General features: G+C 44.8%; 1 protein-coding gene across 4 annotated transcripts in view; it reads left to right on the plus strand.

Annotated features, from left to right (window-relative positions):
* Nucleotides 1-2,671: 2,671 nt before the first annotated feature.
* Nucleotides 2,672-18,990, plus strand: part of LOC147886437 (protein ARV 2-like) — a 63,095-nt gene continuing 46,776 nt past the window's right edge. For 3 of the 4 annotated variants that reach the window (XM_087395801.1, XM_087395800.1, XM_087395798.1), the window contains exon 1: nucleotides 2,814-2,966. In XM_087395801.1, coding sequence (XP_087251927.1) covers nucleotides 2,859-2,966 — 108 coding nt within the window. In that variant the 5' untranslated portion in view covers nucleotides 2,814-2,858. Of the gene's footprint in view, nucleotides 2,733-2,813; nucleotides 2,967-18,990 lie in introns of those variants that run through there. The other variant, XM_087395799.1, reaches the window with a different exon arrangement.

An 18,990-nucleotide genomic window follows, 5' to 3' on the forward strand; every position in this document is an offset into this window, starting at 1 on the left:
CCCTTTGTCTTGGACTAAACTTTCGTGTCTCTCTCGATTGTCGCACTGACTACCAAGTTCCCTCCCTGTGTGGCCTCTTGTCCCACCCGTGGCTCCTCAATGGCCAGCAACCTTATGACTCTTCAAATGCCTGCAGTCCACCCTTCCTCCTTGAACACTCATAACCCCTGGTTGTCCCGCTACCTTCAGCACGGTATCCCACTACCCCTACTAGTCACTACTACACTACCCACTACAGTTTGCAACCCCATCTCTATCTGCCTCCTTAGCATTTCCTGCTTGCCCTACGTACTTAGTACCATCTACTCCCCTCTAAACTATTCATGCTGCCGCCTGCCCTGTGCTCTTTTCCAACTTGCCCTCTGGCCTTACTGCCATAGTTCTCTACGAACCAGGACCAACCCATAAGCCAGCTCTCTATAGACAACCACCAGGCCACCCCTCCTCGGCGGACCTCGACCTTAATAGTACCCTTCATCAACACCCTCAGTACGTATGACTCATGAAACCAAAAGGTAATCTTTTCAACACACAAATTCACCACATAATCAATTGGAGAAGAAAAGCACAATCACACCATGAGAGCGACAGCAGACTGGGTACAATCTCCCCCCCTAGATGAGTGGCCCACGCTTCCTCACCTAGAATATTTATGATATTTCATAAAAGCACCAAGGAGCCAAAATTATCCCTCTCATCCAAAAATGAGGGATTTGCTTTACATAGCCATCTTAGGGCCCAAAATGAATTATGTTTCCAACAAAATATATTGCTCAAACTTGCAATAATAAAACAAATACAAAATTGGCCCATGGCCATATATAATGCGCTGTGCAACACCTCGATCGGTACCCTCGCACTTACTCCAATCCTTGCTATGAGTTCCATCACTTGTACTCAAGTCGCCAATTACATTAGTTATTAACAATCGATTGAGCGATTCACCGAATCAATCGATCCCAACATAACCGCGCTCAAAGCACAATAATCAAGCACAACACCAATAACACTAGCAACATCAGTATTAACATGGAATCACCCATAGTACCAACCATCTAGCATGGCAAAACACAAGCTAGTCAAGCATCCCCAACTAACCACACAAAGTATCCACTATGACCCCCGCCGCGTCCAGTGCGCTCCTATGGAGTACTTTGCCATAGTCACACTTGACTAAAGTAATAATATCCAAAGCAAGATATATCAGAAAATATAATTTCCGTAACAACTCAAGTACCCCCCCCTTTTTTTTTTGACACCTTTTTGATTAATTATTACTAAACAGGCTTTTCGCCCCTGTTAGACTCTTCTAACCCCCTTTTCTTTCCTTTCTATATTTTCACTCTTAATCTATTTCTCTTTGATTTCCTCCCCCCCCTCCCCCTTTTTTATTTCTACTCACCATTTACCCCTCCCCACCCACTTTGTCCTAATGACATATTTTACCTCCTTGTCCCTTTCTCTCCCCCTTACATTCATGAGCATCAACATCCTTTTTTATGACCCCCCTCCCCTTCTCTCCTTTTTAACCTTTATTTAATTTCTTAAAAACTTATATACTGCCTATACTACCTATTGCTATTATTTTCATTACTCCATTTCTTTTTATCAATCTCTTTAGTGTGACCTTTCCCTTTTATCTCTTTCGCATTGAGAAACATCTGTGTTTCATAGGTTGTTAGTAAAACCATTGTTGCCTCATACACTACCCTAGCATTTGATTTTCTTGTTATTTTTAAACTAACCTCTTTCCATATTCAATTCCCTCCTTCTTACCTTTGATTTCCCTCTATAATGCTCTGTTTTCAACTGCCATGGTTTATTTATATCTCATTATCAAAACTTATTTATTCTTCTTGTCTTAATGATTAACCCTATTAATTAATTTTTTAAAACACCTATGTTTATTTCAAAATTTTATATCTAATTTATATCTCCATACTACTTTGCACTCATAATTTTTACAGCTTGCTTTGTAAGTCAGTGGTTAAGTGTGTATTTTTATTGTGACTCCGATAACAAGGGAGAGGTGTCTATGACACCTGTCTTCCCAACTAAAGCTTCAATAAAAGTGATGCTGCGAACGACTTGTCAAAGCTCTACTGCTCACATTTCCTCTTTTAGAAAAAATTGTTCATCCTTTAATGATGCTACTTCATTTTATTTCAAAGCTTATCTATTAAACATTTCTCTTTCCTACTCCAAATTTGTATACTTTTCACTATGGAAAGGGGTGTTGTAAATGTCTACTACACACACACACACATGTGTGTGCGTGCAAACACACACACACACACGTGTGTGTGCGTGCAAACACACACAAGTGTATATAAATAGATAAAAATAAAAAATAAAAATAAAAATATAATAAGTGAAACATTCCGTAGCCTCTTCCAATCTATGAGTTGACACTTGCGAAGTTGTGGAGCGGTGGTAGCTCAAATGGTAGGGCCTTTGCCTAGCGAAGTTGACTTAGGACCTACTGGTCATGGGTTGTGTGTGCTCCTTGAAGGGACAATGGGTGGGTCCAATTCACTTATTTAAAAAAAAAACTCAAACGAAGTGAGTCATAAGCTCATGTCATACAAAGTTGAAATCGAATTTACACACTATGGCCACTGCCCAGGCAATAAATGGATCCGCAGAGTGGGCGGGGGCAATCTTGCCCATCCATGAGTAAATCTCCTTGCAATGACCTCCCAATAGCCATCGTATGGGCATTGAACTTTGAGGTAGTCTCTCTAACTAGAGTACTAGCATTCAAAGTTTTGAGGTACTTGCCAACGTATTTATTTAAAAAAAAAACTTTTTAATTGTGTTGGGTCTTTGTAATTTGGACGGCTGTTTTGTTTGCAAGTATGGGGGATGGTGGATTGAAAAGCCCTATGTGCTGTGTACACTGTGGGGCGACAGTCAATGAAGTATACGTACAATATTCTCCTGGCAACATTCGTCTCACAAAATGTGTAAGTTGTTAGTTGAATCCCAACTTCTTTCTTCATAACATTGAGATCGTACACATTTTTTAGTAAGCTTGCTGTGGCCAGTTCTTGACAGTTCTGTCCAATTCTCCAGCAATTTCTGTGTTGCTTCTAGAAGGGTCACTTCTTTTTGCCTACAGTCTTGAACTGCTTCGCAAAATTTGATCCAAAGAGCGAAACTTTATGCCTCTTATGTTGCATACTTTCAATCAGTTGTTCCAAAACGTATTTCATAAAAACCTGTGACAGCTTTTTATTTGATATGGTAGCCACACTTACATTGAAAGGGGTGATTAGGACCCGATTTGATGTCTTTGTTTTGCTACGTTAAAGAAGGTCAGAAGCGATCACTTCATATATTGTAACAATTATGACACACTTTGCCTTCACAGCTGCACTTGAAAGCGTACACTCCTGGCTATGTGCAGAGACTTTCTTGCAGCATCGCTCGTCTCATGCACAGCATGCAGGCATGCTTACCTTACAGCATGGAGGTTTTGGAAGGGACTGGTGTGCTCAGGAATACAGAATCAAGCAACGGGGCAGTAAGTCCTGAAAGTCGAGGTCACCGATAGAAATCATGGACATGCTTACACTTCTGACTGCTATAAGTTTTGCCCCACACTTTATACATGAAAGATTGCAATGCCACCCCGTCCCTCCCTGCGCCCCCTCACCCCATACTCTTCCCAACTTACCTCATCTCATCTCATCTGGAAAGGTTTACATCGATCAATGACAAAAAAATATGGGAACACAAACATTTGTAATTAAAGTGTCCCTCAAAGTCTACTCTTAAAGTACTAGGCTTCTCAATCGCATGTCTTTTGTAGGCCCATGATCCACCTCGCCTTCCTCTTGCATGATAGCCATGCTATCCATAATTTATCTCCATCATGTAATTCCCACGGATAACACGTGTGAAATTCACCTATTCTAGGTTGATGCAAAGCACCTGCGGATGCTGCATGTACGTGAGTGGCTCGATTAGAGAGCGTCACTGGTGCAACTGCCTCTTGCCATACCATGTTTGTTCTATGGATTGAAAAGCCAAAAGGCTGCTGTTACGACTGTTGTTGATGACCGGGAGCCTTCCTGAGGGGAAGAGTGGAGAAAGGCAAATCACCTCGCTGAATCCTCACTTGTACTAACTCTACTGCTGGCTGCTAGTACTGTAGGCTGAAGCTGAGGCTGAGTGATGGAGTAAAATGTGGGGGATGTTCCCTTTTATACACGGGGGCTGTGCTGGACCTGGCCAACATACGATTGAAGCTGCCTGACTTGTAGTAGGGCTTGTATCTGGTTATCATGAGCAAGGTGGGCTGCCTCCGTGGAATGATCTAGAGCAGCAGAGGAATGGGGAACTGGATGGCCCTTCGGCTGTTTTCTCTTCTCCGAAGCAATGCTCTTCTGACAATCTATAATGTTGTGGCGGGTTTCCTGCAGTAGTTACAGTGCTTCTTATTCTTCCTGTCGGAATGAGAAGAGGAGGATGAGGTACCAGATGAAGGTTTGAGCTTGTTGTAAAATTTTCCCCCTTTCCCTTTGCCCCTATGGTCGATAGCAAAGGCTTTGCATGAGTAGAAGCAGCCCAGTGTTGACGACTCTGCTCCTCCTGCAGGAGTAGGGAAACAAGCTGATCAAAGGTATGGTGGTCGGGCTTACCCATGGCCATTAGCCTCAACATCGTAGCAAAGCCTTGATATGAGTCAGGGAGCCCATCAAGTCTCGTAGACACAACCTGTGAGTATGGCACAATCTCATCAACATTGATGAGCTGCTCTCTGAAGTCCTGGCCTCATTGCGAATCTGATAAAGATTGGCCAAAGTAACCCATGCATCCTTGGCTGTCTTGCAAGACCGAATGTGAGGTCTAATGACCTGCTTGTAATCCATAGCAATCACGGCGTGGGCCTGTACATAACGTATCTGATCAGGCATGGGGGGCACTACGGCAGGCTGTGTGGATGAACCGGAAGTGGCTGTACCAGCAATAGCACCACCTGAAGTGGTGGTGGTGGCAGCAATGCCGGTACTGGAGAGACAAGTCTAGTCTCCGATCCAGACACAATATCCCAGAAATTCCGAGTGGCGTGCCAAGTATGACGACATGGGATAGTTGGTCCTATCAAGTTTATCTTCAGCAGCAAGCATTCCAAATGACTCATGGTTTGCCATTGCAATGAAGATTCCCAAAAATAAAAGGAAAATGTGCAACAAAGGTCAAAGCCTCAAGGCTATCAGTGCAATGAGCAGGCTGTTCAAAATACTGACACACAATCTGCAAGTGCCTACCCGAAAATGACAGCAAAAGCTTGGCAAGTGTCAATGATAAATAGACCCGCTCAGCCTCTGAGCAAAGATGCACACAATATCCAAAATAAATTCTGCAAAAACAGACTGCGGGAAGGGCAAACGTCTGTCCACTGGAAGTGATCCTGCAAGTAAACTGATGATGCAAAAATGAATGCAATGGCTGCAAATATCAAAGCACCTGAAGCATAAAGCTGCGTTGCATATTTCAAAGCCTCAAGGCTACAATGCAATGAGCTGGTTGCTCAAAAGTAGACTGCAAGTCTGCAAATGTCAACTCAGCACTGCTCTGCAAATTTAAATGCCACAAGTACTGCTCAAACGCTGAGCAAAAAATGCAAAGGGCTGTCCCCAAAGAATGTCCTGCAAAGATAGACTGCAAATTTGCAAATGTCTGTCAAAGGAAAAGATCCCCCCTACAAAGGGCTGTCCGGCAAGAGTCCTGCACAAATCTGCCCCAATATATGCACAAGTCAGCTCCAATGGACCTGAAAATGACGTCCTCAATGCAAGATGACAGGAGCAAAAGCCCAATTTCTTGCAAGCTGAGTGTGTGAAATGAGGAGGACTATGTCGAGCCAGGCAATCCAAGAATTGAGAAAGGCAATAATGGCAAAAGCCCCAAATTCTGAGGGCAAATGGTCCAAAGAAGGGAAAATCTGAAAAATCCCCTCCAATGCTGCAAATGCGACTGCCAACTGTGGCTGCTCAAACAATGAGCAAATGCACAAGGTGTCTTGCAAAATCTGTCCTGCAAAGAAAGTCCTGCCACCAAAGGTGACCAGCCCAAAGCAAAGGGCAAATACCTGCACAATGGTCCAATCTGCCCGCAAATGGTGGCGAAAAGTCCCTGTAATGCAACTTCCGCGGCACAAGTGCTAAGTGGAGTGCACAGGGGGTCTATTAAGGCAGAATACCCAAATCAAAGGGCAAATGCAAGCGAATCCCAAATCTGGCTGTACCGTGCAAGGTTCATTGCAAATATCAGTAAATCTGACAAAAGCCCCAAATATGAAGAGGGCAATTATGCCAAAAAGAGGGCAAATGGGTAAAATTGAACGGAAGATCTGAGTGGAACGTAGGTACCAATGGTACGGTTTTTGTACAGATTGTACGGTGTGATGGCAACACTAACAAAGCGAAAGTACGAAAGGATGCGCAGGATTTGATAACCGTATGGTACGGCCAGGTGACGTACGGTAGATAGGCAAGAATAGCACAGAAGCATACGGCTGATACGTACGGCAGATGTATAACACCAACGATGTACGGACGGTGCTGATGTACATACGTCGCTGATTGTATGGACGACGCTTGATGGTTGTACGGACGTGTAAGGATACTGATTGTACAGAAGATGTAGACTTACGTCGCAGACACAGATTCGCAGACACAGATTGTACGAACGACTGTGCGGTTAGGCGTTGTATGGCAGATATGACGACACTCGGCGTGAGCAGGGAAGCAATGTACAGAAGCGATGATGATGCTCAACAATGGAGCATGAGCAGGGAAGCAAAGGGGGGAGCAGAGGAGGGGCAGGCACCAAGAGCAATGGAAGGCTCTGATACCACTGTTGGGTGCGGGAAGCAATGGAATGGGAGTGGAGTGCAAGGGAGCAAACAACAAGCTCAAGCAAACGTGAGTACTTGCAAATGGATAATGAAGCAATGTACAAGAATGGCCGATGTAGGCCTCCAAGTCAACCAAAGTGTTCACCAGGGAAGTCAACCAAAGTGGTTGACCGTGTCCTAACATCTTGTAGGGCTTGTGGGCCCTGGTGTGTGGGGGATACCCAATCAAGGACCAAATCTGGGCACCTAGGGGTCTCGCAGAAATAGGTCCAGGTTAGATTGTTTAGTGGTCGACTTGATGCAGACTTGTGGCCAGAATGTGGGGTCGGCCCCAGTTGTCTGGTTCGCCCTGCAAGGCAATGCGACCAGCTTAAGGCACTAAGTTGGCCTCGTCTGATAGAGGGCAGCCATCCCTTTCTCTAGAAAAGGCCCCTTTGGGGTTTAGTCTCCATCCCAGCTATTGAAGTCACAGCTACTACTCATGAGAAAAACACTGATAAAAAACCTCCAACTAGGTCAGAGGAAGGTCTCCAAGAAAATGCGCATCTTGGAGAGACCGAAGCAAGGATGAATGAAAGAAATGAAAGACATCGACTGAACAAATGCCCGTACAGTCAAATGTTACGGGCATGATAGATAGACCATAAAGCCCAAAAACAATATCAGGAAAAGAATTGTGTAAGAAATCCTAGATTTACTATATTTAGAAATGTGCTAAGGAACAGAAAGGAGACTGAAATAGCAGAGAACAAGGAATATTTGTATTGCTTGAGTGTCTGTAGTATCTGTAGTGTGTCATCCATACAATTGGGCCTCTCTTATATAGAGAGTGAAGAGTCACACATGAAAAGGTGTGTACTCCAAAGTATATGTGCATGAAGAGGTGTGTACCCCTTGTGAAGGGTGTGACCCTTGATGAGAGGGTACATTACAATAGAAGTGTCTCTTCCATAGAATGTCTCTTGTGAAGGGTTGTGCCTCATAGGAAGTGTCCCGTCGAAAGGGCATACCCTTCCACAAGTGTCCATTCATCAAACCATCCATAAGTCTAGATATAGAGAAAGGAATACGTCACAGATCGTGACATCCCCTCCCACTCAAAATAAGACCCTGGTGGAGAGAATGAACTGATGTAGAAAATATCACGGTAAATTCTGAAAATACTGCTGTAAAATGTCAGGGTACTGCTGTAAGTCTTCATCAGATTGCCAAGTAGCGTCGGAGTCGTCCAGATCTCGCCAAAGAACAAGGAATTCCGTGATAAGTCAATGTCGAGTCTCTCGCTGTCGATGGTCCAGAATATGCTCAGGAATAATGAGAACATAATCGTCTTCGATTTCTGGGACATAATCACCTGCAGGAGGAACTGCTTCATCGCCTAGAATGTACGTCTTTAGCCAAGAAATATGAAATGTCGGATGGATTTTACCCCATGATGGTGGTAATTCCAATTTGTAACTTAAAGATGAATTTTTCTTGATGATCTGGAAAGGTCCATAGTATCTTAGTCGCAACTTAGGAAACACAGACTTAACCGTCTTATAGCAATGTGGGGCTACAAATAATAGCACCATGTCACCAGTGTCAAATTCCAGGTGACGTTTATGTTTGTTGGCAGACCGTTGATACCGCTCTTGCGCTTTTCGCATATGATCCCTGACTTGGAGTAGAATGTCTTGCATTTCTTGAACCAGTTGATCAGCTAGGGCCACTCGATGTTGAAGTACAAAATTCGTTGGTACAATCGGAGTGTGTCCATAAGCTGCTTGGAATGGACTCATGTTGATGGCACTATGGAAAGAGTTATTATAAGCAAACTCAAGGAGTGGTAGATACTCTTCCCAAGCTGCTAGGCGTGACTGAATATAACGTCGAAGCATTTCTTCCAGAACTTGGTTGACTCTTTCAGTCTGGCCATCTGATTCTGGGTGGTAGGCTGAACTGAACAGTAGAGTTGTTCCTAGCTTCGAACAGTGAAATCCAAAAGTGACAGGTAAACTTAGGATCTCTGTCGGATATGATATTCTTGGGCAATCCATGGTGTCGGAAGATGTGTTGTATGAAGAGTTTGGCTATGTCCGGAGCCTGTGCACTGCTTTTGCAAGCAACAAAGTGTGCCATTTTGGACAATCGATCAACAATTACCATAATCTGAGTATTACCTCGGGAGGATCGTGGTAGTGTTGTAATGAAATCCATGGAAATACTTTCCCACCTTTCAGTTGGAACTGGAAGAGGCTGAAGAAGTCCTGCTGGAAGTCGTCGGCTTGCTTTCATTTGTTGACAAGATAAGCAAGATGTAACCATTTTGATGACGTCGTTTTTCATCTGAGGCCAGTAGTATGTTACACTGAGTAACCGACAAGTCTTGTTGATGCCTGGATGGGCAGCATAAGGAACTACATGATGCTCTTTTAACAAAAGACGTTGAACATCCTTGTCATGTGGTACACAGACGCGATCTTGATAATACAGAAGGTTGTCCGTATAAGAATAGGATGAGAAAATCTTCTGTTCGGAAGTCGAAGGTTGATCTTTTGAAAGAACTTGTACTGTTGTGCCGAAGTCTTTATCATTGAAATACTTCCCTTTGAATGAATTCGGAACATCCACAGATAATGTAGAGATTACCATAGCTGATGCTAGAGTTAACCTGCTGAGAGCATCTGCAACTACATTGCGTAGTCCTGGAATGTACTCAATGGTCATGTGAAAGTTGGCCAGAAACTCAACCCAACGTGCTTGTCGAGCGTCCATGACTGGCTGAGTTAAGATATACTTTAGGGAGTGATGGTCTGTCTTGACCACTGAGTCGGCTCCCATGAGATAATGTTTCCAAGAGCGATAAGCATGTACAACAGCAAGAAACTCCTTATCATAAACCGGGTATCGGGTTTGGATATCAGAATGTTTATGGTTGTCAAAAGCAATAACTCTGCCTTCTTGCATCAAGACTGCTCCTGTAGCGATGTCGGAAGCGTTGGTCATGACCTCAAATGGAAGGTTTGGGTCAGCAATAGCCATAACTGGTGTGGTAGTGAGTGCTTGCTTGAGTTGTTGGAAACTATACTCTGTTTCGGGAAGCCACTGAAAAGCTGATGTGCTTTTCAATAATTCGGACATAGGAGCTGCGATTTCGGAAAACTGATAGACCTTTGTATGGTAGAAGTTTGCCAATCCGAGAAAAGAGCGGACATCATGAACATTCTTAGGAGTAGGCCAGTTTCGTATTACCTTGACCTTCTTGGCCAGTTTCGTATTACCTTGACCTTCTTGGGATTTACAGAGATGCCTTGAGCTGAAATAACATGTCCCAAATATTTGAGTTAGGTCTTGAAGAACTCACTCTTCTCAATGTTGATGTAGAGAGAATTTGCGCGGAGAACTTCAAAAACTTGGTGAAGATGTTGTTTGTGCTCATGTAGGGATCTGCTGAAAACGAGGATGTCATCGAGGTAAATGATGACGAACTTATCAAGGAAAGGCCTGAAGATGTCGTTCATTAGTGTCATGAATGTGGCCGGGGCATTTTTTAACCCAAAAGGCATGACCAAACATTCATAGTGTCCATACTTTGTTCGAAAAGCTGTCTTGTACTCATCGCCTTCTCGTATGCGAATTTGATGAGAACCTGAACGAAGATCAATCTTTGAGAATTGTGTTGCGTGTAGAAGTTGATCGAAGAGGTCATCGATGCGAGGCAATGGATACTTGTTTTTTATAGTGAGCTTGTTGAGGGCTCGGTAGTCGATGCAGAGGCGCATTGACTTATTCTTTTTTTCCACAAGTAGTACAGGAGATCCGAAAGGGCTGCGACTAGGCTGAATGTGACCTTTGTCGAGTAGTTCGGTGACCTGTCTTTGGATTTCTTCATTTTGAGTGTAAGAAACCCGATAAGGAGGTTTCGACGGTGGATTATTGCCGGGAATAAGTTCGATTGGGTGATCCACTGGTCGTCGAGGTGGTAACTGCTTTGGCAATTCCTGTGGAAAAATATCCAGGTAAGGCTGGAAATAAGGTTGGTTAAGGTATTCAGGAGGATCCTTTGTTGGTGTCTCCTCTACTGCCGTAACCAACAGAAGTGAAGTCTTTACTTGACGTTTACAAACCCACTTCTTTACTTGTAGGGCAGAGGCAACTGGGGTTGAAGGAGAGTCCCTAGAACAAGTCAGCTCAATAAGTGTTCCCTGGTGGACAAATTGGATAGTATGGCTGCGAAAACTGATTGATGGATCATAGTCGTAGAGCCACTGTTGTCCGAGTATGACATCGTACCGAGAAAGAGACATGATGTCGAAGTTCAACTTGTCCGTATAGTGTTGGATGCGAAAAGACAAGTTTTTGATCCTGGTGTTGCACAAGAAGGTAGTTCCATTTGCGAGTTCAATCTGATAGTTCATGAGACTAGGACTGGTGGTCAATCGAAGTTTGTCGACCATAGAACTAGCTAGGAAGTTATGAGAGCAGCCACTGTCGATGAGGATAGTGACCGTTGTTCCACGAATCGATCCTTGAACACAAAGTACTTGAGTGGCCAGGGAAGGTTCGGGGTTGCTGGCAAGGCTCAGGTGGATGGTATTTGCCATTCGAACAGCTTTGCCTTTCTTGTCTTGTGCTGGGGTAGCATCTTCTGTTTGGGAAGTACTAGGTTCCATATTGGAATTTTGCTTTGGTCGCTTGGGACAATCGAACCATCTATGGTCGCTTGTACAGATGGTACAAAGTCCTTTTGTGCTGGAGTTGTTCTTCTCGTCAGTGGCCGCACCTTTATTTTGGGGATGACGGTGATGACTTTGTGAAGAAGAAGAGGCGCGATCCTTGGAGGAGTGCTTCTGTTGGAATCCAGCATACGATTTCTGAGACTTCTGGGGATCTTGAGACTGTCGCTGACCTTGATTACCCGAGTTTTTTTTAAACCTGGGGTTATCTTGAGGGCGAGCACCTTTAGCCATAGTAGAGTTCTGTGTTCGATTAGCACTCTGCTTCCGTGTGTTTTGAAAATCTGTTATGTGCTCTACGTAAGCAATAGCGCCAGCTGTGGTGGTGATGTTTGCTTTAAGGACATCAATGCGTAACGAGGGATTTAGGCCTGAGATGAAAGCATGAAGGCGATCATCATCAGTTAACCCATCAATCTCCAGCACCAATGTGGTGAACTGAGAGATGTAGGAAGACAGGGAGCCTGTTTGCTCCAACTGTCGGAGTTTTGAACGTGCTTGGAAGTCCGCATTGGCAGGTATGAACTGCTTACGGAGCACGTGTTCAAAACGTTCCCAGGTTAACACACTTTTACCGTCCTTTAAGCATCTTTGCCACCATAGAAAAGCTGTATCCTTAAGGAGGGAGGCTGCCAAGGCAATCTTTTTGCCTTCAGTGAGGTCAACAGTATCAAAGTACATGCGCAATTTTGCGAGCCATTGGTCAACTGTTCGGCGATTGCGCTAACCATTGTAGGCTTCCGGAAGTTTAATGTCAAGTCTTTTAGTTTTGGAAGCTTGGAGTAAACGGTAGAGGGCACGGAGTTCAGTGTTTTCTACCTCTGGTGGGAATGAATCCGCATAGTCGTCTGGTTGCATCACGTCATCCTCTGTATGTGTGGTACTGCGAGAATCTTGGAGTTGTTGGACTTTCTGGACCAAGTCGGAGATGCTGTCCTGAAGCTGGGAAATTTGAAGTTGCAGTAGTGTTTCGCCTTGTATGTTGACTTCAGGGGTCTTTTTTGGACTTGAGTCGCTTATCTCCGGAGAGACTGCACGCGAGCGTTGCGACATATCTAAGGTCCCCGTGAGAAAAGCACAAACCTGCGCTCTAGTTTGTACCATTTCTGGAAGAAGATTCGGGCTGCTCCGTGAGGTTGCTCATGTTGGAGGGGGCAGAAGAAGCAGGATGGAACCAGCCGTGGAAATATGGTAAAGGAGTTCCTGTCTGAGGTAACACTGGTGATGCCGAAATGGGTGTTACTGCTCGTGAGAGTACAGGGGTAGGTTGCAGAGTCCACGGATCTGAGAAGGGATAAGAAGCTGTTGTCGGGAGTGGAGGATATCCAGGAGAAGGAGTGCCTTCAGAGTGTAAATACTGTCTTGGGGAAGGTACAACCTGTATAGGAGGATATCTTGGAGCTGAAGGAGGTGGAGAGTTGTCATGTGCACGGATCGGTATCTGACGTGTACTAGGTACACAGAACTAGCTCAGGTTAGCCTGGGGAGGCTTAGAGCTAGGCAGGCTTGATTCTCGGGTTGAGTGGCAAGGGTATGAACTATTTATAGGTCTTCGCTATTTTTGGCGCCGGGGCCCGAGTCTATAAAAGAGGCCCAGGGGGTTCAGTTCTCAGTATGCAGTTGGGAGCAAGTCTCGTTCCCAGGTGCTAGGTCTGATCCTGGATTGTGTCGCGGACGCGCGCCTGCATCTTAGCGTAGCCCAAGGCCCAGTGGCAGATCCAGGGCTTTACAGCGCCACCTGGTGGTATGGGACACCAGGCTGGTTTGGATCTGATTGGGAGTTCGTGCCAGTAGCTCAGCTCGTGGCTCGGGGGGACATCTTCTGATTCGGGATTACATCCCGTAGATGTCACGGTTGGGTGGTGAGCAGCCTGCTCAGTTCTGATGTTGTGTGTGGTTATTTTGCAGATCAGGGGTTTCAGGAGTGCTGGGATGTGTCAGTAAGACGACCTGATCACTAAGAAAGCCTTCAGTGAGTTCACGACTGCTCTGGATGGTAAATTTGAGCAGGTCAACGCTAATCAATCGGGGTTGACACAGCAACTCCAAGGGATACAAGCTACTTTGACTCTTCTGGCTAGCACGGTTCAGGCACTCACGCATGTGGATGCCATGGCCTCCGTGCTAGGCCCGAATATCACTCCGGATCCCTTTCCAGGTGACCAGAAATCAAGAACAAAGGAGGTGGTTGACACTTGGTTGCACAAGTGGCAAGTACACTTCCAATTTCACCCCTATCCAGATGAGAAAAAGATTCAGCTAGCAGCAGGGTTTATGTCAGGTAAAGCCTTGCTTTGGTGGAAAGAACTTCAGCCTAAGCCTGACACTTGGACAGAATTTGAGGGTATCTTCAGGAAGGAGTTCCTGAAGAAGGAAGATGACTATGATATCGTCGGCAAGCTCAAAGCCCTCGATATGTCAAAATTGAATTTAACTTTTGAAGTTTATCTTCAGAGATTTAGGGATCTGCAAACCAGGGCCACCAAAATGGATCCTGTAACCTTGTTAGGTTTTTTCGTGGATGGTTTGCCAGACTCCTATAAGTTACAGATTAAGAATAACAAGTGCACAACATTGCAGGAGGCCATGACATATGCGCGCATATATGATGATACCATGGCCGGTACCAAGGCAACCACAGTTACCGAGACCAGCGGAAAGAACAAACGCAAGTTCTTTCAGCATGCGACTGGTATTGGGGAGACAAAGTCTACGGACAACGCCTCCAGGAAAAGCTTAACTCCTGCGAAGAATGGTAAGGCCCATTTCCTTCGCACTCTCAGGCTCAAGAAAGAGGGCCGGTGTTTTTATTGCGAGGAGCGGGGCCACACGAAGAATGAGTGTCCTAAGCGGAAGAACCAGAAATTGGTGCTAGGACCGAAGCTCCAGGCAGGTCCACGTACCGCAGCCAAGGGAGCCAACCAGGTTACGATGACAGGTATTTCAGTAAATGTCATTACCTGCCCCCTTTCTTGTAATTGTACCTTTAATACTTCGTTGTTTGGTTCCCATGATCTTTTCCGAGTTTATGGAGAAGTTAGGGACCAACAGGTTCACATTCTCTTTGATCCGGGCAGCTCTCACAATTTTGTTAATTACAAATTTGTGCAGAAGATGGGGCTGTCCACAGTACCTAGCGACCACACCTACGAGGTGCAGCTTCCAGCCGGGAAGCAGTTTTGGGATCGCAAGGTTGAAGCGCTTCCCATCCGGATTCAAGCCTACACGGGAGCTCTCACATGTTATGTTATGCATCTAGAGCATGTAGACTTGCTGATCGGGATAGAGTGGTTTAAAACCCACAATATCCAGATCGGATGGACGGAGCATACGCTTTCTTTTGTAGACAAAGGCACCCAATTTTGTATTCAGTGTGATAAGATTACCCCTTCTCAGGGGCCTATTGTATCTGCGATGCAGCTTCGGAATATATTGAACACTTCTCATTATGATGTCTATCAGTGTGTTTTGATTCCACTTTCTTCATTCATTGTTTCGGTGATTAACAAAAATGAATTAAGTGTGTTTGAACACCGAGAATTGAGAACGTTGTTAGATAATTTTAAGGACGTATTCCCAGCTCAACTGCCGGTAGGGTTACCTCTAGAAAGGGCAGTAGATCATCGCATAGACTTAGTCCCAGGGGCTCAACCTATCAGTGTACCACCGTATAGGATGAGCCAGGTCGAGGAGGATGAGTTAGCTATCCAGCTTCAGGATTACCTGAATATGGGCTATATCCGCCCAAGTAAATCTCCTTGGGGTGCACCTGTCCTCTTAAGAAAGAAGAAGGATTCTTCCTGGAGGATGTGTATAGATTATAAACGACTAAATAAAGTTACAATTAAGAACCGCTATCCTTTACCTCGTTCTGATGATTTGATAGACCGTTTGGCCGGAGCGAAGTATTTCACTAAGATTGATTTGCGTACGGGTTATCATCAAATCCGTATCTATGCTAAACACATAGATAGGACCGCATTCCGGACTAGGTATGGTCATTACGAGTTCCTCGTATTACCTTTTGGTTTGACCAATGCTCCTGCTACTTTTCAGCAGATGATGAACGATTTGTTCAGGGATTATCTGGGCAAATTTGTTGTCGTGTTCTTAGATGATATCTTGGTCTATAGTAAAACGCTTGAGGATCATATAGGACACCTCCGGGTTGTCTTACTTGTTCTAAGACAGCATAAGCTTTATGCCAAGATGAGTAAATGTGACTTCTTTATGAAGGAGATCATTTACTTAGGACACAAGATTTCTTCTGAAGGTATTAGCATTGATCTGGATCGTATCCAGAAGGTTTTAGATTGGCCTATACCTCAGACTGTGAAACAACTTCGCTCTTTTCTAGGATTTACGGTATTTCTTCGAAAGTCAGTCCGTGATTATTCACAAATCACGGTACCCTTGACCAACATATTGAAAGGTCGTGGACGCAGGTCTACTCAACCGATCCCTTGGAATGATGCAATGAACAAGGCTTTTGAAACCTTGAAGTTATCTATCAAGGAAGCACCCGTTCTTGCATTACCCGATCCTACCCGGCCTTATGTTTTAGAGGCCGATGCGAGTGATTATGCGATTGGGGCAGCTCTATTCCAAGAGGGCAGACCTGTAGCTTTTGAGAGTAAGAAGCTAGACGACACTCAGTATCGTTGGCCCACACTCGAGAAGGAACTTTATGCGGTAGTGTATGCTCTCAAGGTTTGGAGACACTACTTGTATGGTTCAAAGTTCCTTGTATTGACTGATCACCAGTCAATTAAGTATGTGTGTGATGGATCAGAATTGAGAGGAAGGAAAGCCAGATGGGCAGAGTTAATGCAGGATTTTGATTTCGAAATACGTTATCGTAAGGGTTCGTTGAATAGTGTGGCGGATGCCTTAAGTCGAGTTAAGTTTGTAAATGCTTTGTCATTTACGGAAATATCCTCAGACCTATTTCAATCCTTGAGAGGGCTATACGCAACTGATAGTCATTTCAGTTCTTATTGGCAGAAAGTCCAGGATGGGAATTCCATGGTTGACCAGGACTCAGGGATTGTGCCACCTAGGATACAGGCGGCGGGAGGTCAGTGGATGATTAGGAACGGCTTGCTGTTCCGGAATGAAAAGATTTGTGTGCCTGATGTTCTGGACCTAAAATCCAAGATTCTCTGGGAGTGTCATGATGCTCCTAGTGCGGGACATCCAGGTATACATAGGACTCTGTCTCTTGTGAAGCATACCTTTTATTGGCCTAAGATGCGTGCATTTGTAGAGAACTATGTGGTAGGTTGCCGAGTTTGTCAAGTTACTAAGGCTGAACGCCTTAGGAGCGCGGGCTTATTACAGCCATTACAGATTCCAGGTAATAAATGGGAAAGTATTTCCATGGATTTTATTACTGGTTCACCTCGAACGCGCAAGGGTCATGACTCTATTTGGGTCATAGTCGACCGTTTGACAAAAATGGCTAGATTCTTACCTACAAGAACAACTATTTCAGCTGTTCAGTTGGCTCACGAGTTTGTGGACCACTTGTTCAAGGTGTATGGTTTGCCATCTGACATAGTCAGTGACAGGGACTCAAAGTTTACAAGTAACTTTTGGACACTTGTATTTGAGAAGTTGAAAAGTACTCTAAGTATGAGTTCCTCGGATCATGCACAATCCGATGGCAGTACAGAGAAGGTCAACCAGTTGGTTGAAGACATGCTTCGGGCATATGTATCTAAGAGACAGTCTTCATGGGAAGATTATCTACCCATGATTGAATTTGCTTACAACAGTGCAAAGCATTCTAGTACAGGTTATAGTCCTTTTATGCTTATGTACGGGTTTCAACCTAAGTCACCAGTTATGGTAGGATTAAAAGGGATTCAAAATGATGCTGCTAAGAACTTCTTGCAAGACATGCAGGAAATGTTGCAGTTTGCCAAGGAGTCTATTAGAAGTGCCCAAGATCGGGACAGATTTTATGCTAATAGACATCGTTCACCTAGAGAGTTCTCTGAAGGAACGATGGTATATTTGAGAATTCCTAAGGAATCCAAGAGCCTAAGTACTGGTTTGGTTCCGAAATTATCCCCCAGATACTGTGGCCCATTCAAGGTCATTAAAAGAATTGGACCAGTTGCATATCGACTAGAATTGCCTCCTGATGTTAAAGTACATCCAGTCTTTCATGTCAGTAGACTGAAAGAAGTATTGGGTGCAGATGATCAAATTGTTTCTCCTCATGAGATTATAGAAGTTACAGATTTAACTTTTATTCCTCACGAACCTGAATCTATTCTTGAATTTCGTGAAAGACAGATTCGAAATCGTACTATCACGGAATACAAGATTAAGTGGAAGGATCGTGTTGAGGAGGATGCAACATGGGAGACATTACAAAACCTCCAAAGAACATTTCCCGATTTCTTAGCGAACTCAGGAGTGAGTTCTTAGAGGAGGGGGCGTATGTCATGTGCACGGATCGGTATCTGACGTGTACTAGGTACACAGAACTAGCTCAGGTTAGCCTGGGGAGGCTTAGAGCTAGGCAGGCTTGATTCTCGGGTTGAGTGGCAAGGGTATGAACTATTTATAGGTCTTCGCTATTTTTGGCGCCGGGGCCCGAGTCTATAAAAGAGGCCCAGGGGGTTCAGTTCTCAGTATGCAGTTGGGAGCAAGTCTCGTTCCCAGGTGCTAGGTCTGATCCTGGATTGTGTCGCGGACGCGCGCCTGCATCTTAGCGTAGCCCAAGGCCCAGTGGCAGATCCAGGGCTTTACAGCGCCACCTGGTGGTATGGGACACCAGGCTGGTTTGGATCTGATTGGGAGTTCGTGCCAGTAGCTCAGCTCGTGGCTCGGGGGGACATCTTCTGATTCGGGATTACATCCCGTAGATGTCACGGTTGGGTGGTGAGCAGCCTGCTCAGTTCTGATGTTGTGTGTGGTTATTTTGCAGATCAGGGGTTTCAGGAGTGCTGGGATGTGTCAAGAGTACCCCGGAGATGCTGAAGCTGAGGGGTAAAAATCTCTCCAAAGATGGACAGCAAACTCGTGAGGAATATCGGGTTCTGGGTATCTTCGTGTCTCGTGGAACACAACCTGAACTGTGTTGAGGAAGTAATGTAACTGAGGTGCCTCACGCAGAAGGTATAGGATGTGGTCCAAATCACTAGGAGGGCACGTGACACAGAAGACCCACGATGCCAAAGCTCCGAAATGGGCTGGTTGTGCAATCTGAACACGATATTGTGTGGTAGATAATGCCTGAGGTGTCCTTGAAAGGCCGGGTGAATTACCAGGGTTTTTCATGCTTTAAGGAAGCGTCTTTCATTTGCTGTAATTTGATAATGACAAGAGAATCCTTAGAAGTAGAATGGAAAGAATCCACCTGGCATTGATTTAATCTGCCAATTTGTTGCG

The sequence above is a fragment of the Dipteris shenzhenensis genome, chromosome 24, assembly GCF_047967505.1.
Source record: "Dipteris shenzhenensis isolate YYH24624 ecotype China chromosome 24, Dip_SZ_1.0, whole genome shotgun sequence".
In the NCBI taxonomy this organism is placed as follows: Eukaryota; Viridiplantae; Streptophyta; class Polypodiopsida; order Gleicheniales; family Dipteridaceae; genus Dipteris; species Dipteris shenzhenensis.